Genomic DNA, 24141 nt, shown 5'->3' with positions numbered 1-24141 from the left:
GTGAGGAATGGTACAATCTAGCCCAGACACTATGGTTTTACCATGGTCTTGCAACTCACAGACCAGCAGATTTCCTTAGATGCCTATACCACCAGGGCCCTGGGTTTCAGGCACAAAACTGGGTGGCAGTTTGGGCAGACATCCAGCTAGATGCAGGAGTCTTTTTTTAATACCCTAGTGGTGCCTGAAACACCAGTGAGGCAGAACTCTTCACTCCCCTGGAAGGGGGCTGAAGCTAGGGAGCCAAGTAGCCAAGGGACCTCCTTGGATCCCACTCCCACAAAGCCCAGCAAGCTAAGATCTGCTGGCTTGAAATTCTCGCTGCGAGCACAGCAGTTGGAAGTCAACCTGGGACACTAGAGCTAGGTGTGGGGCGGGGCATCTGCCATTATGGAGACTTGAGTAGTTGGTTTTCCCCTCATAGTGTAAACAAATCTTCCGGGAAGTTCAAATTGGATAGAGCCCTCCACAGCTCAGCAAAGCCATGGTAGCCAGACTGCCTCTCTAGATTCCTCCTCTCTGGGCAGGGCATCTCTGAAAGGAAGACAGCAGCCCCAGTCAGGGGCTTACAGATAAAACTCCCATCTCCCTGGGACACAGCACTTGAAGGAAGGGGCGGCTGTGGGCACAGCTTCAGCAGACTTAAATGTTTCTACCTGCTGGCTCTGAAGAGAGCAGCAGATCTTCCAGCACAGCACTTGATCTCTGCTAAGGGACAGACTGCCTCCTTAAGTGGGTCCCTGACCCCTGTGCCTGCTGACTGGGAGATACCTCCCAGCAGGAGTCAACAGACACCTCATACAGGAGAGCTCTGGCTGGCATCTGGGGGTTCCCCTTTGGGATGAAGCTTCCAGAGGAAGGAGCAGCCAGCAGTCTTTGCTCTTCTGCAGGTCTGTTGGTGATACCCAGGTGAACAGGGTCTGGAGTGGACCTCCACAAGCTCCAGCAGACCTGCAGCAGAGGGACCTGACTGTTAGAAGGAAAACTAAGAAACAGAAAGGAATAGCATCAACATCAGCAAAAAGGATGTCCACACAAAAACCCCATCCGAAGGTCACCAACATCAAAGACTAAGGGTGGATAAATCCATAAAGAGGAGGTAAAAACCACAAAAGATTGCACATTCCAAAAACCAGAATGCCTCTTCTCCTCCGGAGGGTTACAGCTCCTCACCAGCAAGGGAACAAAACTGGATGGAGAATGAGTTTGACGAATTGACAGAAGTAGACTTCAGATGGTGGGTAGTAACAAACTCCTCTGAGTCAAAGGAGCATTGTTCTAACCCAAGGCAAGGAAGTTAAGAACTTTTAATAAAGGTTAGAGGAATTGGTAACTAGAATAACCAGCTTAGAGAAGAACATAAATGACCTCATGGAGCTGAAAAACACAGCACGAGAACTTTGGGAAGTATACACAAGTATCAGTAGATGAATTGATCAAGCAGAAGAAAGGATTCAGAGATTGAAGATCAACTTAAAGAAATAAAACATTAGATAAATAAAATATTAGAGAAAAAAGAATGGAAAGGAATTAACAAAGCTTCTAAGAAATATGGGACTATGTGAAAAGACCAAACCTACGTTTTATTGGTGTACCTGAAAATGACAGGGAGAATGGAACCAAGTTAGAAAACACTCTTCAGGATACTATCCAGCAGAACTTCCTCAATCTAGCAAGACAGGCCAACATTCAAAAATACAGAGAACACCACAAAGATAATCCTCAAGAAGAGCAACCCCAAGACACACAATTGTCAGATTCACCAAAGTTGGAATGAAGGAAAAAATCTTAAGGGAAGCCAGAGAGAAAGGTCAGGTTACCCACAAAGGGAAGCCCATCAGACTTACAGCAGATCTCTCTGCAGAAACCCTACAAGCCAGAAGAGAGTGGGGGCCAATGTTCAACATTGTTAAAGAAAAGAATATTCAACCCAGACTTTCACATCTAGCCAAACTAAGCTTCATAAGCAAAGGAGAAATAAAATCCTTTACAGACAAGGAAATGCTGAGAGATTTTGTCACCACCAGGCTTGCCTTACAAGAGTCGTGAAGGAAGCACTAGACATGGAAAGGAAAAACTGGTACAAGCCACTCCAAAAACATACCAAATTGTAAAGACCATCGACACTACCAAGAAACTGCATTAACGGGCAAAATAACCAGCTAGTAAAACAATGACAGGATCAATTTTATACATAACAGTATTAACCATAAATGTAAATGGGCTAAATGCTCCAATTAAAAGGCACAGACTGGCAAATTGGATAAAGTATCAAGACCCATCGGTGTGCTATATTCAGGAAATCCCTTTCATATGCAAAGATACAATTAGGCTCAAAATAAAGGGATGGAGGAATATTTACCAACCAAATAGAAAGCAAAAAAAAAAATTCTGATAAAACAGACTAAACCAACAAAGATCAAAAAAGACAAAGAAGGACATTACATAATGGTAAAGGGGTCAATGTAACAAGAAGAGCTAACTATCCTCAATTTATATATGCACCCAACACAGGAGCACCCAGATTCATAAAGCAAGTTCTTAGGGAACTACAAAGAGACTTAGACTCCCACACAATAATAGTGTGAGACTTTAACACCCCACTGTCAATATTAGACAGATCAACAAGACAGAAAATTGACAAAGATATTCAGGACTTGAACTCAGCTCTGGACCAAGAAGTCCTAATAGAAATCTACAGAGCTCTCCACCTCAAATTAACAGAACATACATTCTTCTCAGCACCACATCACACTTATTCTAAAATTGACCACATAATTGTAAGTGAAACACTCCTCAGCAAATGCAAAAAAATGGAAATAATAACAAATCGTTTCTCAGATCACAGTGTAGTCAAGTTAGAACTCAGAATTTAAAAACTCACTCAAAACCACAAAACTACATGGAAAGTGAACAACCTGCTCCTGAATGACTACTGGGTAATAATGAAATTAAGGCAGAAATAAATAAGTTCTTTGAAACCAATGAGAACAGACATAACATACCAGAATTTCTGGGACACAGCTAAAGCAGGGTTAAGAGGGAAATTTATAGCACTAAATTCCCACAGGGGAAAAAGGGAAAGATCTAAAATTGACACCCTACTATCACAATTAAAAGAACTAGAGAAGCAAGAGCAAACAAATTCACAAGCTAGCAGAAGATAAGCAATAACTAAGATCAGAGCAGGACTGAAGGAGATAGAGACACAAAAAACCCTTCAAAAAAATCCATGAATCCAGGAGCTGTTTTTTTTGAAAAGATTAACAAAATAGACAGCTAGCCAGACTAATAAAGAAGAAAAGAGAGAAGAATCAAATAGACACAATAAAAAATGATAAAGGGGATATCACCGCTGATCCCACAGAAACACAAACTACCATCAGAAAATACTATAACCACCTCTATGCAAATAAACTAGAAACTCTAGAAGAAATGGATAAATTCCTGGACACATACACCCTCCCAAGACTAAACCAGGAAGAAGTCAAATCCCTGAATAGACCAATAACAAGTTCTGAAATTGAGGCAACTAATAGCCTACCAACCAAAAAAAGCCCAGGACTAGACAGATTCACAACTGAATTCTACCAGAGGTACAAAGAGGAGCTGGTACCATTCCTTCTGAAACTATTCCAAACAATAAAAAAAGGGACTCCTCCCTAACTCATGTTATGAGGGCAGCATCATCCTGATACTGAAACCTGACAGAGACAAAACAAATAAATTTCAGGAAAATATCCCTGATGAACAATAGTGTGAAAATCCTCAATAAAATACTGGCAAACCTAATCCAGCAGCAGTCCTGATTTATTGACAAACTTATAAACAGAATTTTAAGCTTCTTTGGTATTCTTTTGAAATGTCAAATTTGACAGGAAGTAAACACAGAAGGGAGAAGTCTGTGGCTCTCAAAATGCCAAAAAGGGTATCTGTTGTCTATCTGTACTGTGGATCACTAACCTCTGGTGCACTTTGCACAAGTGTTTTAAGTATTTACCATTAGGCATTTTGTTAAAGTTATGTTTTACTGAGAGCTACAACTCAGGAAGGCAAGTGAACTGTAAGATAATGATTAAGCCACATTTAACACTTTTTGAAAACATGGGTCAGGACAATGAAGCAGTATGATGCCATATATTCTTTTATACAACAGCCATGCTAATATAATGACAAATTAATTATGCTATGTTTTTAAAAAGCTCCTCAGGAATTACTTAAAATAACCATGTATTTACTTTCCTTTGCCAGCAAGAGGAAACATTTTCTTTTAATTTAAAAAAATGTATTCTAAAAACATAGTTAAGGCTTTAACCTTTTTCACTCTGACCCAATGTATTCCTAATACCGTGCCCTTAACTTCCACAGCTAAATACTAGTTTCTCAAGTGATTTGGGAGATTTGACTTCATTATTCAAAAACGAAATTATTTTGTTTCTTCTAAATGTAACTTTGCTTCTCAGTACATCTGTTTTTCCATTACTTTTCAAGTCGTCTGGGCTTAAATACTGAGCATTTTCTCCTTTTCTTTCTCAGTAGTTTGATAGTGTCCTGTAATTTTTTTTAAAGCTGTCTCTCAGATTTATTATATTATTTAAAAAATCTGTTTTATTACAATTTCCTAGAACAGATCATCATCTCTCTGTAAGTAATTTGTCTGAGGTCACCCAGTTGGCATTTGAACGCATATTGATTTGATTCCAAATTCCATGTCAGTTTCTAGTAAAGGTCTTTGTCACTGTACTACATTCTTTCTGTTGAATCATACACACTGTTTTTATTACCTCTATAATATGCAATCAGGCATGTGGGACAGTGTAAAAGGGAACAATATAAATAGTAAGTTAATTTTATTCTAAGTGAAAACATAATATGTATGTGTATTTTTTTTATCTAGAGTAACACAGTAAGTGTTTTGCCTAGGAGTTAACTGGTAAGAAAGGGAACAGTAACGTTTGTTGACCAGCTCCTTTGTGCAGTTCATTGTGAGTATTGGTCTGATTTACTTCTCAGGAAGAAGTATTAAAAGGCGTTACAAAAATGAGCAAACTATATTATAAAAGTAAATGCTAGTATGTGTATATGTTTCGTTCATGTAACTTCTAGAAATGAGACTTTACTATAAGTGTTTTCAGAATCCATAATAATTTGGGTTGAAATTAGGTATTTGGATCAACTTTCAAGGGAAGGGGTGAGAATGAAGTGAGATGGTCATCTAGATTGTTTTCATGGACTGAAACGTTAGAACTGAGGTTTTGTTATTGTTTTACTCTTTTTCTGTTTTTAGTAAAAGATTCCAGGTATGCCTAAACTCATCTTCTATACAAATGAAAAACTGTAACAATAAAGAAGGAAAAATAAAGGAAGGCAATATCTTAGAAATAAATTTTTTATGGTGACATTATTTTTCTACTAGTGAACTAATAATTTAAAGAAAATTTTTAAGATACAGATAAGCAGGAGGAATACAAACAAAAATAAGGATAGTAATTTAACTCATATGAATAATCATCCAGTGACATGGAATTAGATGATTGCTTAAAAATCTAGGAATATAAGCTCAATGTAATAAAATAACTGTATTTCTTCTTCATCATTAAGAATTAATAAGGCATTAAATGGGTTCTCGTATGTTTTAAAAAAGGACAACAATAAGAAAACCTAAAGAAACTGAGATAACTGTTGTAATTCAATGCAGGTATTCTGTATTATATGTTTATGTAAGCCTGAGTTCTTTATTCAGATCTGCTTATGATTTTAAACATAAAGTTCTTTTCATTTCTTTTTCTTTTTTTTTTTTTTTTGAGATGGAGTTTCGCTCTTGTTACCCAGGCTGGAGTGCAATGGCGCGATCTCGGCTCACCGCAACCTCCGCCTCCCGGGTTCAGGCAATTCTCCTGCCTCAGCCTCCTGAGTAGCTGGGATTACAGGCACGCGCCACCACGCCCAGCTATTTTTTTTGTATTCTTAGTAGAGACGGGGTTTCACCATGTTGACCAGGATGGTCTCGATCTCTTGACCTCGTGATCCACCCGCCTCGGCCTCCCAAAGTGCTGGGATTACAGGCTTGAGCCACCGTGCCCGGCAGTTCTTTTCATTTCTAAACCTTTGCTCAAGTGACTTCTGGTACTTGAATCCTATGTCTGACCCCTAAGTCTATTTTTTTCTCTATGCATATATCCCCTTCTTTAATCTTAAAACACTCTGACACATGAAAAATTGCCAGTTTACTATAGAGAAGTATTCATGACTTGTCTATTCATGTCACCCCTCCCTACCACACCATCCATATTATACATATTACCCATTCTTTTTGTTCATTAATTGGCACAAGGGACTAAGAAATTCAGGGATTTTCAAAATAAAAAACAAAAGTCTAACAACTCAGGAATGTCCTGTAGATAGCCCATAAAAACTGACTTTGGGAAGCAGTGCTCATCCCTTGCTTACTTTGCTTACTTCTTTGGAAGCTTGTCTGTCATCATACAGACGATCATCAAAATAACTCTCACTTATGTGTGTGACATTTTAGCGTAGATGTAATAATAGGTAATGTTTTTGCATATGTCCTGCTAACAGTGTTTTTGCATATGTTTTTGCATAAAAGTGCTTAAGTGTATTAACTCATAACTTCTCACAACTCTGTGAAATAGATTCTGTCATTATCACTGTTTCACAGATAAAGAAATTGAGGCATGGGAAATTGAGAAACTTTCCCTTTTCCACAAAACTAGTTTGCAACAGAGCCAGAATTTTAACTCAGAGTATCTGGTTCCAGAGACTATATACTCTTAGCCTCTGTGTTGCCTCTCAGTGTGTAGTTGTTTACTGTTTGGTATGTGCATTGTCACGATTAGTTTATTTGCTCATGTTTCATCTGTGTTTGTATCTTTCTCTATGCTATAGCAAAAAGTGCCTGGACTTTGAATTAGCAGATCTTATATAATATTCACAGAAGCCTGGAAGGGTAAACATTGCTATTCCTATTTTATAGATAAAGAGACCTGAAGTCCAGAGATATCATGTAACTTGCTTTGGTGTGACTGTGAGCAAATTATGTCTCTATATCTCAGGTTTCCTTGTGAGTAAAATAGGGATAACTTTCAGATTTGTTGTGAGGAATATATGAGCAAGTATGAGAATAGTAATTAGAAACATAACAATTAATTGTTAGTACCCTTTATTCCTCTTCTTCCTCTATACAGTGATTTCTTAAGAACAGAGAACTGAGGATACAGTTACATAGTATTAACTTGCTTATCTTGGCTTAATATAAGTACAGAGAATTTTTCTCTTCTCTTGAGGTACCCCTCCTCCCCCATCACCTTTTCAAAATGGAAAAAGTTCAGGGGAAAAAGGCATCATGGGACTCCAGCATTATTAAGTGTAGGCACTGTTCTCTGTTATATTGCAGTTGGAATTTGTTATATTGCTTTAGTTATGATTCATGTCAGTAATTACCCTGAGGGTGGTGTTAGTTCACTATTCAAGTACAAACAAGAAGGGAAGTAGCAATGGTGAAAGAATAACTAAGAAATATTCTCTGTATTTAACCTGTGGGGTGGAAGCACATATACTTTTATTCAGAGAATTTTATAAAGAGTCATGATGTTAGATAATTACTTGAATTTAGTTTTAGAATTTTCAGCTTAGAAATTTATAGTCATATCTTAACTGGAATTGTGAGGAAGAGCTCTAGAATTCTGGATATGCAAGAAACAAAGAAGAGAAATAGGAGAAATCAGTCCTGATTAGTGTAGCTTCTGAATTTCCGCAGCAAAATAAAAGACTGTTAATAATTATTGAGTTTACTAAAATTTTAGAACTACTCTAAAGCAGTTATTCTTAAATCATCTAAGCTTACTTACCTTTAATTATAAAATAGGACAAATTTTTGGCATTTCATTTTCCCAAATATTTATAGCAGGTTTTAAAAACCCTGAACTGTCACAACCCAGTCTGTTTTGACATACACATTTGTGTGTTGTTATTAATTTACTTAATTTGTTCTTCATATTTTCTACTTTTGTCAGAAATGGCCAAATATCAAAGATATTTTTGGTGTCTTCTGTAAGAGCTACATTTAGAACATGATAAGGAAACATAAATAGGAAATGGCTGGTTTTGTCTTAGCCTTTCAAAAAGCCTTCTCTTACTTTGCTAAGTTTCAGTGTTTCTTGCCTCCACTAAATATAACAAAAAATTTATCTTTAAGATTTCAGTTATATTCTTTAAGAATTCTTCAAAGACTAACGTAAATCTGTCATGCTGTCTTTTAAGTCTGGTCATTTTTATCATTATGCCCTTTTCATATTTTAAGATAACTTAATTTTCTAAAAGTTTTAAAATTTACATATTAAGTAATGATAGTTTTTAAATTAGAGTTTGTCATTTTTTTCTTTTAAACATTAAAGTGAAAAAGGTGGAGAAGTGACATTACTTGTCTTTTACATGAGTCATAAACAAAAATGAACATAGGATTCCCTAATCCATTACTGAACTTACTATCTGTTCTTGAAAATACAAATTTTTGCATTATCTTTTTCATAGGAATATTGGGCACTTTTAATAGTATGCACTTTTAGATTAGCATCTGATTAAGTTGAATCCACGTATTTTAACAGGGTCTTCTGAAAATAAACTTTTGCACATTTCAATTCCAATTAAGAATAAATGGCCTGGGGAAGGGGTGGACATAGTGGTAAAGAAGTCTCTTGTAGAGAAGATTGATTGATTGATTGATTGATTGACTGATGAGTCTCTGTGTTTTCCCGGGCTGCTGTGCAGTGACACAATCATAGCTCACTGAAGCCTGGAACTCTTGGGCTCAAGTGACCCCCCCCACCCAAGTCTCCCTAGTAGATGTGACTACAGGTGTGAGCCAACACACCCAGCTAATTTTTTTAATTTTTTGTAGAGATGGGGTGTCGCTGTTGCCCAGGCTGGTCTCAAACTACGGGACTCAAGTGATCCTATTGCATGAACCTCTCAAAGTGCTGGAATTAGTCATGAGCCACCACTCTTGGCCTAGAGAAACTATGTATATGTGTCCTTTGCTAGTCCATTTTTCCGAAACACATGTCCATTTTTTCCCTCTTGTTTTAAGTAGCTAAGATTATATCGAATCATGTGTTTTTTAATCTTTTTCATCTCAGGAAGTCTTATCAGACCACAACATAAAGTATAGTAATTTTTGTCCAATAATTTTGGCCACTAGCAAAAATTACCTATCTGACATATGAACCAAATGGTATAATTTTTTAGTGCTAGGTCTTAAGTAATATACATTTTTATTTAAATAAACTGCTTCTGTTCATAAAGTACCATATATAAAACATTTTTTCCTAAAAACACTAAATTTTAGTCCAATGTGAATATTTTATCCTGATATAATAAAATGAAAGTTTTTGTTTTAAAATAAAGAATTGTAAATGATTTGTAGTTTTATGTCCTCTTAAAATATGAGCTAACAACTGGTAAAATTAGTTGGAAAATTATTTTTAAAATTAAATTCAGTTGAAGGTTATGTTGTTAGTAATGTGAAGATCTGTGTTTTGATGTAAAAACACGGCTTGTTATTTTTTAGCAACAGTAAAAGGGCTTATGATAGTATGACTTTTTGCATAACTTAGACTGTGCAATTGCTTTTAAAAATGAGACTATTTCTTATTGATAATGAGATAATGGAACTTTGCCCATCAGAATAGCACTGACCACACACTTACATCTCCTTTCTCCCCCCAACCCTACAGAAGTGACAAAAAAGACACATACCAGGCCAGGCACAGTGGCTCACGCCTGTATTCCTAGCACTTTGGGAGGTCAAGTCGGGTGGATCACAAGGTCAGGAGTTGGAGACCATCCTGGCCAATGTGGTGAAATCCCATCTCTACTAAAAATACAAAAAAAAAAAAAAAAAAAAAAAAAAAAAAAATAGCTGGGTGTGGTGGTACGGGCCTGTAATCTCAGCTACTAGAGAGACGGAGACAGGAGAGTTGCTTGAACCTGGGAGGGGGAGGTTGCAGTGAGCTGAGATTGTACCACTGCACTCCAGCCCATGCAATAGAGCAAGACTGTCTCAACAACAACAACAAAAAAAAAAGAAGAAGAAGAAGAAGAAGACAAATACCACAGTGGGGTGAAACCCAGCAGTACTTAGACTGTGAAGCAGAAAAACTATGGAGGGAGGCGGAGGAGTTGATTCATTTTATTAGTACAAAAAATAAATTAAGAGTGTATTGATGGCTACAATAAAGGAGAGAAAACCACAACACACAACACCCCCAGGAAAAGGGTCTGGTGAAAGTGGGAGTCTTAGCACCCAAGCTCAAAGTAGCAGATACAGAGAGTAGGGCAATAATCAGGAAGGTTTTCTGAAGTGCTGTTTGGCAATATTCCTCAAACTTGAGCATGCATCAGAATCACCTGTAGGGCTTGTTAAAACACATATTACAGATTGCTGGGCCCAGCTACAAAGTTTCCAGTGTAGGGTCCAAGAATTTGTATTGCTGATATGTTTCCACGTGATGCTGATGCTGCTGGTCTGGGTACTACACTTCGTGAGCAACATTTTAAGAACATGAAACACCTGGACCAGTCCCCCACCTAAGGCCATGCCAGCCTATGAGAATGAAGAAAATGCACCTCTGTAGTCACAGTTACTTGGGAGGCTGAGGTGGGAGGATTGCTTGAGCCTGGGAAGCTGAGGCCACATCGAGCCATGATTGCACTACTGCGTTCCAGTCTGGGTGACAGAATGAGACACTGTCTCAAAAAAAAAGCATATTCCTCTGTACTAATGAATTACAGAAAGATGCCATCTGGGTACAGCAGCCCTAGCAGAGTTTAGGCTGCACATGCTATTGTGCAGCGCACAAACTGTACAGATTCAAGCCTGCCCTGCCTCCAGATTTTGTGTACACTTAGACAAGGCTAAGGTTTCCTGATGGTGCCAAAGGGAGAAGCAGAAAAGAAACCGAAGTAAACCCAGACTTCTGTAACAGACCTGAAGAAAAAGAAGTAGGAAAGCCAATTCTTCCTAGGAGGAAAACACAACAAACTATTGTACTGGTAGGTTATATAGTTCCTTACTTTAGTATTTTCAGGTACCTCAGTTCAATATTTATCATTGCCATAAGCAAGACCAGAGAAAATGGAGGAGATAAAATAATTAAAAAGAGCAGAAAAAAAAAATTCCAAAGCTAACAAAAACAAGAGGGCTTCAGATGGAATGAGCCTATAGTGTCAAGCATGGTGAATGAATGTGGATACATCTTGGTGAAAAGTCAGAATTCTAAAGACAGTGAGAAAATTTAAAAAGCCTCCAGAGAGAAAAAGCAAGTTATTTCAGGGGAATAAGATCCAGATCAGCACTGACGTTCTCACTAGGAATACTGGATATTTTCTAACCTAAAATTTGTCTAATATGACAGCAAAATGAAATTCGGAAATGCAAGGACTTAAAATTTTGAAATGAAATTACTAGGGAATATGCTTTAACAAAATGAAAAAAGAATCCAAAAAAGGGGAACTCATGGGACCTAATAAAGAGTGAAACTATCACGCCAGTACAGAGAAAAAAATGCAAAAAAATCCTAGGATTCAACAAGCCCAGAAAATTGTTCCATGTGAGAAGTCAGATCATTTCCTTGAGAATGGCTTCAACAACAAAGTGGTTTCTTTTAGCATTTGTAGAACCTTATCTAAATGGTGGAAATTTAACAAATACAGTTTAAAGTTGATAAATCAAGTAATAAGAGTAATAATGAATTTGTGTATTAGCAAAAGAAATTTTGCCTTTTTTTTCCTTGAACTTTTGAAGAATTTTAAGATTCATTCTAATTGTTGAGACCAGTTATGTGCCAGACACTAAAATAAATGAAGTTCTAGGGTGTTTTTCCCCCCATCCTTGTTGGCCCACAGTTTTGACTACATGTAACAGGAGATGGCACAGACCGTAAATCTGATTGGAACACAGCTACTTTATTCATTTATGTATTGTCTGTGGCTGCTTTTACACTGAAGTACAAAGTTGAGAAGTTGCAACAAGACAGTATAGCCTGCAAACCTAAAATATTTACTATCTACTTCTTGAGAAGAAAGTTTGTCAATACCTGATATAAAACATTAACGTGTTTCTTAAAGTGAAAACTTTACAAAAAGGTATAATCTGAAAAATGTCATATTCTTTGATATTTCTTCTATCCCATTTTCCACCCCATCCCTTGTTTTTTGGTTTATTCTTTCCTGTGTTTCTTTTTATAAAGATAAGCAGATATACATGTTTTATTTTGCCTTTTTCTTATACAAAAGGTAGCACACTATGTGTGCTCTTTCATGCTTTGCTTTTTTTCATTTAACACTACCTTCTGGAAGTCACTCTGTATTAGTTTAAGAGATATTTCTCATTATTACAGCTGCATAGTACTGTATTATGTATATATACTACAGTCTGTTCAACTAGTCTTCTATGATTGGACATCTAGGTAATTTCCAGTATTTTGCAATTTCAAATATTACCACAATAAATGTGTGTGTGTATGTATGTGTGTGTTTGTGTGTGTATGCTCGTATAAATGAAATTGTGTTTTCAGGATAAATACCTAGAAGTAAGAATGCTGGGTCAAAGGGTAAATGTGTGTGTGTGTATTTATGTGTGTGTTAGATATTGCCAAATTCCCATCCATGTGGTCTGTACCATTTTTCATTCCCACCAGCAATTTCTCCATGAAGGTTGCTGTCCAAATTTTGCCAAGTAATGACATTAAAATATTCTTCTCCATCTATTATCACCATCATTTAAAAAAGAATTTCTCCCATTTTTATAAGGGAGAAAAGACAAATCAGAAAAAAAGGATAAGAAGAGCTCTTTAAATTGTATAAATATAGTTCTTATTCTGATTATTTTTCTCTTCTTGTTGAAGACAAATGCATCTCTACCCTGTATCAGATGAATCTTTACTTGATCATGTCTCTCCTGCCTTGAAATTCTTCGAGACTTTCCACAACTTCTCAGCACTTAACATGGTCTTAACATGGCCTATAAGAATATGTAAGATGTCAGCCATTTATCTCCAGCCACTCTGAATGTTTTAATCCTTTTAGTATCCAATTTCTCTCCCATAGGGCCTTTTCCTGTGTTGCTCTCCTTGCCACCATTAAATAACTAGACAAGTAAAACAACAAAAACAAAAAAACCTGGGTTCAGCCAGGTGCAGTGGCCTGTACCTGTAGTCCCACCTGTTTGAGAGGCTGAGGCGGGAATATTGCTTGAGCCCAGGTATTCAAGTCCAGCCTGGGCAATATAGCAAGATCTCATCTTTTTATTAAAAAAACAAACAAACAGGGTTCTTACCCTGGCTCTACCTTAATTTGTTATGTGACATTGTATCTGTTCTTTGGTCTTATAGTTTCTTAGTATTCTCAGCCTAAGGTGTAGTTATATCTGATGACCATCAGGCCCTTTCTGTTCTAAGTTGAAATGTTCCAGAAGCCATTTTGATAGGATGATAATGGAACTTAGCACATTTACTCCATGGCTATTAACTGTCACTCTGCTGTAAGTATACAACACATAATTGTTTGTCACAATTACTTAAACTTTATTTATTTTAAAAATATCCCTTGAAATCTATGAGTAAACCAAGTTTTGAGAAAACTGATTATTCAATTTTTGAATTATACTCATCCTGGGGTTCTATCTTTTGGATTCTGTTTTTAACACTGCTTTTCAAATGAAAGAGGTAATTTTGTACCCTTTTAAGGGGTTATTGTACTAAATCTATTGGGAGCAGGAAGAGGGAAAGGTGGGAGGGGTGATAAAAAAGAGAAGTTTACCTGGAGTTAATTTCCTATTCATTTATTAACAGGTCTGTTGCCTTGTTTAACTGACATTCTTTGTAGTTTTATAAAACTGACTGATATAAAGTAAAAATGAGAGAAAATAGAAATTTGAGAATTAGAGATTTTAGGAGTATATACATGTTGATCTCTGAAAACTGTTGCTAAATAGGTAATATTGTTGATCATTAAATAATCTGATCGGTTTAGATCTCTATATGATATTCTACGTTAAGTTCGTTCGTTAGTTCCTTTTAATTTGTAATTTATTTCTTAGAAGCCATGTTATAAATTGGTAATTCCGTTTTCAGGAAAGCCCCAAAAAGCTTTTTTAAAAATTTGTTTTTGGAGTCTTTCAGAGTGCATCCCTGCCTAAGACTGTTAATAAAATTGTTTATACACAAAAATTTATTCACAACTAAGAATATTTGTGACATCCAAAGTTGAATTGGCATTTAGGCACTAAAAAAGTTTAGGTGTTGGAAGGTAGTAAAGCTTCTTCTAGGCAATAGTAACTTAATGTATTGACGAAAGACAAAGTACTTGGTTCATCAGGGGTCCAAAATTATAGGACCAAAATGCAGTCACTTCAGATTCTTAATAACTATGCACCGTTCATGAACCAAATGTTTCTCAGTTGGGAATATGAAGTTTGCTCCATTTTCTATCTTATATTTCTCAATTTAAATACCAATGTCTGTAATTAGGATATCTTTAAATACCAAATCTGTAATTAGGATTTATTCTTCCAATTTACTTTTGGTATTTTGAACGTAAAATATTAAGGTTTGTTGACAAATCCTTAAGTAGTATGTTCAGTTTAATTTTCTGTGAATATATTATATACAATACATATTTTTTATGCTTTTTTTGGTAAACTAGTTACTTGATATTTTCTCAGAAAAGATGATTTCTAAGTTCAGAAATTATTAGGGTGCTGGAAAACCATTTTTCCGCACCTGAAAAATTTTCTCAGCTTACTCTGTTCCTTTGAAGGGAGTTAATGTGGGAAGAAAGATTAGTCAAATCTACTGTTTTATGAAAATGTTAAAAACAGTGGGCACAGTTTCTGTAGGGGGGCTTAGTGCTATCTTTTTAAAGTAATAAAAAGTAAAATCATCAGAGTTCTAATACTAATATAGATTTTTCTGAGTAAAGAGGGAAGGGAAGATAAAACTCTCAGAATATATAATTTACCACAAAGTATAGCACTAACGAAGGAAAATAAATTTTGTTCTGGTACACTTTCTATCCATAGGTAAGGGTTACTCAGTATTTGAAGTTCTAGATGAGAGAACTATGTTTGTTATCTGTGATGTATTGCTTTATGAAGAATCTTACAAAACTTTTGATTCATTTATCTTCCTGTTGACAGGAAACACCAAAAGTTTCTTTATGAACATAGTAATAACAACTATTTAATGACTGTTTTACTTCTTTTTTTTAAAGTTATATTCATGTTTTGTAATCTTGCCTTAAGTTTTACTCACAGATCTTTAAGCTGAGGAGAGTTCTGAAAAGTCTCAGTTACAGAATTCTCCGCCGCTTTCCCCAACATCAGTAAATTAGTAGTTGCTTTTCATCTCAGTATGTATAAGAATGTAGTGTATTTTTATTGACTGAAGTGTGAATCAAATAAAGGAATTTTAAGTCAATGGAAGAAAATGCATTTATATTATGTCTATGCTTCTCCTAGTATATAAAGGGCCATAGTTAGTATCTTCACTAGGTTGGTTTTTTTTTTTTTTTTTTTTTTGGTTTTTTTTTTGAGATAGGCTCTTGCTGTGTCATCCATGCTGGAGTACAGTGGTGTGATCATAGCTCACTGTGACCTGGACCTCCTGGGCTTAAGGCAGTAAGGATGTGTTTTGCTTTAGGTTTATCTAAAGGAAACCATGTATCCAAGAAAACCCTCCACTGTTATTTTATTGAAAGTAGGTTAACCTGTCCAGCAAATGATTGTGATTTTTGTGAAATCATTACAGCTCAAACCCAGAGAATAGCAAAAAATCAAACTGATGTCTTAAAAGAGTTATTTGTCCAAGCTGTATTCAGGACTTGAAAGATTAAGACCGTAAAAATCAGATAGGTTGATGCTGAATTTAATTGCGTGTCCTTTTTCTTAAATACAAGACATTCTTTTTTAGTTAACTTTGGAGAACTGCTTGAATTTTTTTAAAAAAGAATATGTCAGATAATAAAAACGTTTTAGTGTACTTCATACTTTTTTTCTAAAGTATACCTCAGAGCCATACCTGTTTTATGTCCTAGTGAAATGAAAATATAGTTTTGTTTAGTTATTTGGCCTTGTAGTTTTGCTGCTTTGTAATATGAGGAACTATGTCTTTAATAAATCATTTTGATGTACAGTAACATCTTGCCTACTTGAAATGTTTTCAGCTATCCAATAGTTGGCTTAAAATGGTCAGAAAAATGAAGGAAAAGAAAACATTTACAGTCATGTACCACCTAACAGTGAATGACCGCACCTACGATGGTGGTCTCATAAGATTAACATACTGCGTTTTTACTGTACCTTTTCTATGTTGAGATATATTTAGATACAAAAATACCATCATTTTATAGTTGTCTACAGTATTTTGTACAGTAGCATGCTGTCTAAGTTTGTAGCCTAGAAGCAATAGGGTATATAACATATAAGCTAGATGTGCAGTAGTGTATACCTTCTGGGTTGTGTAAGCACATACTATGATGTTTGCACAATGACATAATTACCTAAGCAAGCATCTAAGCAACATATGACTGTGTATTACTTTCTAAATGCCAAGTCCTGTGTCTCACTATCTCTGGTGTTTCTCTGACCTAACATATTTTAAATGTAAGTTCTTGATTGTGATGTAAGTGCACCTTTAAAATATACCTCTGGTAGTATTTTATTCTTTTGCTAAGTAAAAACTTAGCAAAGTAGCATTTTATTAGTTTTCTCCCTCTCAATTTTTGTGGCATACATCATTTTGAAATTGGTTACGATATATACAGAAAATCGAAATAGTAACTTCAAAGCATGCCACATAGATAGCATTTGCTTTCTACAAATCACCTGCACAGACAAAATCCCCAAAATGTTGTCAGTGTGTTACTGCTCAGGCTCTTCCAACAATGTTAATATGCTATCATTTCTACAGAAAACTACATTTTAAATTATATATATATTAAAATACTCCAAAAATATTTGATTATTTCAAATTACTCTTTTCTCATTGTTATTATAGTTTAAGAAACGTGATTGATAGTTTCCATTCAAAATAAAAATGGTATGTTGAATAAAAATATTAAATACTTAAATTCATATAAATAAATTAGTATAAAATAATTTAGTAAGTTAAATCATTTAATATAAAAAGGAATTCAAAGACATTACAGATTGTTAACATGTAATTTAAATCAGTCACTTTTAGACATTGAATAACTTTAAGAGATTCTTTTAATGAAGAAGGAACAAATCAAAATGGCTCAGAAAAATCAGATGGAGTGTATACACAAATAAAATACATGTTAATGCTTAACACATTGAATACAAATTTTCTTTATACTAATGACTTTAAAATGTCCTTGTGTTAATTTTCTTTTGGAGGTGGAAAAATAGTTTGTCCAAAAAGACACTTTTCACACTTGAAGGAACTTGAAAGTTCTGTCCCAGTGAGTCCCAATGTTTTATTTCAGGCAGCAGATTCATTGTCAAATATCTTACTTTTTAATGTCTGTAGGTTATGCTGAATAAAATTCTCTGCACCTTGAACTTCAGAGAATCTGGAGTCATTTCTCCTAACAGACCAGTTTTTCATTTTTATTGAATTCTGAATTGTGTCCGATGTAAAGTAGTAAACTATAGGGTCAAAACAACAGTTTGAAACAGCAATGCAGAGAGTGATTGGGTACATTGTCCTTACTGCTGCCACTACTGAGCAATTAACAAATGTTTGTGTTCTCACAAGAGAATATAAAATAAGATTGATATTGTAAGGAACAAAACAGAAACAGTATATGATCAAATGTACAAAAATCATTTTTAAAACCTTAGTTTTGTTTATTTTGCTTCTACTTAATGTAACAGGTTTATTTAAAGTTTTTAGCACCATGCTAGAACAAGTCACATTTAAAATTAGAGGAATAAAAAATCCCACTATTTCGATGAAAATTACAATCCTTGAGAGATATGTTTTCCATGTGTCTTCTGAAAAATTTTCAAAGCAGGCTTCTGAAGTATTGTTACCCTGAGAGTGGGTAGACTGAAAAAAAACGGCGGGTGCACTTCCTCCCATCACAGTCAACCACACGCCAATGCAAACAATCTTTGCATTTCTTTTGGTTCTTAGAGTCTTTGACTTAAATGGATAGACAATTGCCAGAAATCGATCTACACTAATACAGGTTAAGAACAGAATGCTTCCGTACATGTTGGTGTAAAACAGCATTACAGAAATTTTACAAAGCAAATCTCCAAATGGCCAGTTTCGTGTTGCAAAGTAAAAAATCCTGAAGGGTAAAGTAAAAACAAAAAGCAGGTCTGATATTGCCAAGTTAATCATGTATGTTGTGGTTTCATTTCGGACTTTGAGGATACAGATGAAAATGTATATAGCAACACAATTGGATATTAACCCAAGCACAAAAACCATGCTGAACATACACCCATACAAAGTGTACTTAAAGGAGTCATTATAGAAGCAGTCAGAGCTGTTAATGCTTACCATTGTAAAGGCACGATCAGTTTTCAGTTTGGAAGTACTTTCATCGGCTGCAGTCTCCTTTGGTATTCAGATTATAACCTCTATAACCTCCAATTTATTTGCAAATTATCCGGATCTTTGGATGGTTTTATAAATATTTCCTTTTTCTCAGAAAGATTCAAAAGAAACATGAAATCTGTTGCTGTGAAATTTCTGCTGGATTCTTCAACAGGAAAATACTTTCATTTTTTAACCTTCAGAAAATTCATGAATCCCAAAGCTCAGTTAACTGATGAGCAACCTTTAAAAAAATACAGTCAATGAGGCCAACCCATAGGATTATAAATGTAGAGAAAATCTGTATTCTGTGACGAGAATGAAACCACTTGTCTTCTAAACTTGTATTGCAGTAGTCAAGATGAATACTCCAAAGTTAATGTTTCTTTATGCCCCAAAATATTAAGCTTAAGTTATCAATCTTATTTTCTTTTTAGTGGAGAGTTTCAGAGACTTGAACATTCCCAATTTGTCCCATTTTACTTCTTGCTTCTTTTAAATGAAGTTTTCCTTTTTTGTTTTCCTGCCGTACGATCCCAGATGGTGGGTAAGCAGAAGAGTCTTTTAAAGATGCCAAAATAAATTCCAAAGCATGTTAGCTCTTGCCGAATTGAGGCCTTTTCCTCAGTTGCCAACTGTATCTTGAGGTCGCTTTCTCTGAAGTGAAAAAGAAAGGCTTGCTAGATTTGTAATATGACATCACAGGAAGAAGAGGCTGGGTTTGGACAAAGAAAGTTTCAGCCCAGTTTGTTTGCAGTTCCTTTAATCTGATAATGTGTCTGCCAGGGTTATACCTAGGAGGCTTGCAAGTAGTCACGGGCTGTTTAGCTGCATGGTCTGCTCATTAACTTTTTTTTATGCAGAAATGCCTTCTGGGGTGAGGGCAACTTCTCAGAGTTGTTTTAGTAGTAATAATTGAAAGAAAACAAATCACTATTAAGCCTGTTGTTCTCTTATTTGATTGCTTTTGTGTTTGGGATATGACATTTTAAAAGAAAATGTATATGGGTATGTATTTATAAATTGAAATTGTTAGTGATGTCTTAATGTATCATTTTAAAGAACTGTTTAATAGCTATCAAATGGGCCTTCAAACTTTAAAGTGTAAAAAGAATTTGACAAAAAAAAAAAAAAGAATTTGACTCTTGGTTTCTGTTTTTCCTAATTATTCTTCAATATTTAATTTAATTGTTATGATTGTGAGTAGCTCTTATCCTGGGTCTTATTAGTTTTTGATAAGCAACTTTCTCACATACTTTCCTCTTTCCTATGAAATTGAATTAATATTTTAGAGCTGTTTAAATTTTTAAATGACTCATTTCACCAAAGAACAAATTCAAGAATGTTTATCTGTGGTGTGGTGTTAATGTGTTAATCTTACTTTAACAGTGAATTTAAGCACAAAATGAAGTTGCATCTTTTTTTTTCTTTTTTTTTTTTTTGAGACAGTCTTGCTCTGTTACCCAGGCTGAAGTCAGTGGCTCAATCTCGGTTCACGGCAAAGTTGCATCTTTTAAACAAAATTTTTCTAACCTTAAATTGATTGAAATAAGGTTTAGAGAATAAAAATCCTATTAATTGGCTAAATTTTAGGTTCATAGTCTTATCTTCCTTCTTCCCCCTAGCTCTTCCCTTAACCCCTTAATATGATATTAACTGTATATTGGAATATATTTCAGATTTTGTCTTCATTGAAAAGTTTCTAAGAGTGGTTTCTTTATATATTTATATTTAAAGTATACTCATATTTTAGGCTGGGCGTGGTGGCTCACACCTGTAATCCCAGCATTTTGGAAGACCGAGGCAGGTGGAACACCTGAGGTCAGGATTTTGAGACCAGCCTGGCTAACATGGTGAAACTCTTATCTCTACTAAAAATACAAAAATTATCCTAGTGCTGTTGTGCACAATTATAGTCCAGTTACTTGGGAGGCTGAGGCAGGAGAATCACTTGAACCCAGGAGGCAGATGTTGCAGTGAACTGAGATCACACCACTGCACTCCAGCCTGGGCGACAGTGAGACTGTCTCAAAAAAAGTATAGGCTGGACACTGTGGCTCTCACCTGTAATCCCAGCCCTTTGTGGCCAAGCTAGGTGGATCACAAGGTCAGGAGGTTGAGAGCAGCCTGGCCAGCATGGTGAAACCCCATCTCTACTAAAAATACAAAAATTAACTGGGTGTAGTGGCATACACCTGTAATCTTACCTACTTAGGAAACTGAGGCAGGAGAATTGCTTGAAGTTGAACCTGGGAGGTGGAGGTTGCAGTGAGCTGAGATTGCACCACTGCACTCCAGACTGGGCAACAGAACAAGACTCCATGTCAGGAAAAAAAAAGCACGCTCGTATTTTAAAGATTCCAAAATCAGAAGAAGAAAGTATGTGTAGATATCACAACCTCTATGGCACATGTTTTTCTTGTTTTAAATATCTTTTTTTTTTTTTTTTCAGAACAGGCTAGATCAAGTTGTGCCTGTTATTATTTTTTTAATTTGGTCCAGTTTTAAGCTGAAACAATTCCTCTTGGGTATCAATTAAGTAATTTAAGAACATTTTTTTCTCACAAATTAGTTAGCTAATTTAAAAATAACATTGTAACATGTTTTGTGTTGTTTTGCACCTCTCTCACACTCAACAATTGATGAACTGTAGTCTATTTCTACTGTCTTGATTAGGAAACTCATCTATTATCAAATGACAAAAAAGATGAGTATTACTTATAACCAAATACTTAAAGTTTCGAAGGGCTGAATATCTTCGTATTACATTTGGTATAGAAAAAAGGTATGCCTGTGTTCTTATTAGAAGGCTGGTAGAAGCTGAGTGAACATTAATGGAAAAAGGAGTGGTTAATAAGCTTATATTCTCTTCGGAGAAAAATTTTCTGTTAGTAGTTATGTCTTACTATTTTTTTTTAAATTTGGTTTTGTATGTTTTAAGAAAACATAGAATCTTCGTAATTTTCTTTCAAATTGGTAGTCTCCTCTTTAGTCATCTTTAAATAATGAAATATATGCAGTTGTATACTCTGATCTTGTCCAACTTTTACTTTCATTTTGAATATGCCATTTTCTCAAAGAATTAAAATGTATTAATTCTATTTTGGAATATTACTGCACATATTGTTACTCACTTGTTATTTACTTAACCATTCATCTGTAGTTGTCTTTTTTTTTTCTTTTTCTTGTTCCTTTTTTTTTCTTTTGAAATGGAATCTTGCTCTGTCGCCCAGGCTGGAGTGCAGTGGTGATCTTGGCTCACTGCAACCTCTGCCTCCCAGGTTCCAGGGTTTCTCCCCACTCAGCCTCCTAAGTAGCTGGAATTACAGGGGCCCACCGCCACGCCCAGCTAATTTTTGTGTTTTTAGTAGAGGTAGGGTTTCACCATGTTGGCCCGGCTGGTCTTGAACTCGAGACCTCAAGTTATCCACCTGCCTTGGACTCCCAAAGTGCTGGGATTATAGGTGTGAGCCACCTCACCCAGCCTGTTCATCTATAGTTTTTTAATGTTTGAGTTATTGGGGCTTAAAATGGATAGATCACTATTTGTTAAATTAGGCTTTTCATTATTATCATTATTATAGTAAATGTATAACTCTTAACAAAATTCTCGATTCATTGTAGAGTCTCACATGTTTGCTGATGAGTGAATCATACCATAAACCTGAATTTTGTTGCACGTTGTTTCTACTGAGGAAGAACAGTAGCAGAGGGACTGTTTAAATAGGCAGAAGATAATTGATTAATTTTCCAGATATTTAACTTGGCTTCTAATTAAGGAGCCAAAGGGAAATTTAGAAACTTTGAAAGATCCTTAGGTTAGAATTGGAAAAACACAGAGTAACTACTTGCAAAGGAAGTGAATGAATCCATAGAATCAATTATATTTAATAGAAACTTTTGCATTTGATAGACTCAGGCAAACTGTTATTTCAATGTGAGCTCTCTATACTTCTGGAATTTAACTCTGTGAATCAATTTATTTCTTGTATGGGTTTTTTTTGGGAGGGAGGCGAAAATCAAACAGAGCCAGACAGATGTTAAAATGGTGAAGATAGAAACAGCTGTAGTCTGCAGCTCCCAGCAAGATCAATGCAGAGGGTGAGTGATTTCTGCATTTTCAACTGAGGTATCTGGCTCATCTCATTGAGACTGGCTAGACAGTGGGTACGTCCCATAGAGGGTGAGCTGAAGCAGGGTGGGGCATTGCCTCACCTGGGAAGTGTAATGGGTCAGGGAACTCCCTCCTGTAGCCAAGGGAAGCCGTGAGAGATTGTGCTGTGAGGAATGGTACCTTCCAGCTTAGATACTATGCTTTTCCAATGGTCTTTGCAACCAGCAGACCAGGAGATTCCCCTGGGTGCCTACATCACAAGGGCCCTGGATTTTGAGCACAAAACTGGGTGGCTGTTTGGGCAGACACCCAGCTAGCTCCAGGAGTTTTTTTTCGTACCTTAGTCTCACCTGGAACACGAGCAAGACAGAACCGTTCACTCCTCCAGAAAAGGGGCTGAAGCCAGGGAGCCAAGCGGTCTAGCTCAGCGGATCTCACCCTGACGGAGCCCAGCAAGCTAAGATCCACTGGCCTGAAATTCTCGCTGCCAGCACAGCAGTCTGAAGTCAATCTGGGATGCTCGAGATTGGTGGGAGGAGGGGTGTCTACCATTACTGAGGCTTAAGTAGGTGGTTTTCCCCTCACAGTGTAAACAAAATCTCGAGGAAATTTGAACTGGGCAGAGCCCACCACAGCTTGGCAGAGCCGCTGTAGCCAGACTGCCTCTCTAGATTCCTCCTCTTTGGGCAGGACAGCTCTGAAAATAAAAGGTAGCAGCCCCTGTCAGGGGCTTGTAGACAGAACTCCCATCTCCCTGGGACAGAGCACCTGGAGGAAGGGGCACTGTGCACACAGCTTCAGCAGACTTAAGCATTCCTGCCTGGCAGGTCTGAAGAGAGTAGTGGATCTCCCAGCACAGCGCTTGAGCTCTTCTAAGGGACAGACTGCCTGGTCAATGGGTCCTGAACTCCTGTGCCTCCTGACTGGGAGATAACTCCAGGCAGGGGTCAACAGACACCTCATACAGGAGACCTCCAACTGTATGAGTTGGAGGGGCATCTGGCAGTGCCCCTCTGAAACAAAGCTTCCAGAGGAAGGAACAGTCAGCAATCTTTGCTATTCTGCGGCCTCTGCTGGTGATACCCAGGCAAACAGGGTCTGGAATGTATCTCCATCAAACTCCAGCAGACCTGCAGCAGAGGGGCCTGATTATTAGAAGGAAAACTAACAAACAGAAAAGAATAGCATCAATATCAACGAAAAGGACATTCACTCAAAAACCCCATCTTGAAGGTCACCAACATCAAAGACCAAAGATAGATAAATCCATGAAGATGAAGATAAACCAGCACAAAAAGGCTGAAAATTCCCAAAACCAGAATGCCTCTTCTCCTCCAAAGGATCACAACTCCTCACCAGCAAGGGAACAAAACTGGATGGAGAATGAGTCTGATGAATCAACAGAAGTAGGCTTCAGAAGGTGGGTAATAAAAAAACTCA

General features: G+C 36.4%; 2 protein-coding genes across 3 annotated transcripts in view; one reads left to right on the top strand and one right to left on the bottom strand.

Moving 5' to 3' along the window:
* The window catches only part of RB1 (RB transcriptional corepressor 1), a 160967-nt gene that overhangs the window by 81502 nt on the left and 55324 nt on the right, over positions 1–24141 (top strand). The gene's annotated exons all lie outside the window — the stretch shown is intronic.
* On the bottom strand, positions 17267–19301 carry LPAR6 (lysophosphatidic acid receptor 6). Its single transcript, XM_003942220.4, has one exon. It carries the CDS (start codon positions 18552–18554, stop codon positions 17520–17522), a length of 1035 nt encoding a protein of 344 aa, XP_003942269.1. The 5' UTR covers positions 18555–19301; the 3' UTR covers positions 17267–17519.

This window comes from Saimiri boliviensis, chromosome 16, assembly GCF_048565385.1.
Source record: "Saimiri boliviensis isolate mSaiBol1 chromosome 16, mSaiBol1.pri, whole genome shotgun sequence".
NCBI lineage: Eukaryota > Metazoa > Chordata > Mammalia > Primates > Cebidae > Saimiri > Saimiri boliviensis.
This window is presented reverse-complemented; position numbering and strand designations above follow the sequence as displayed.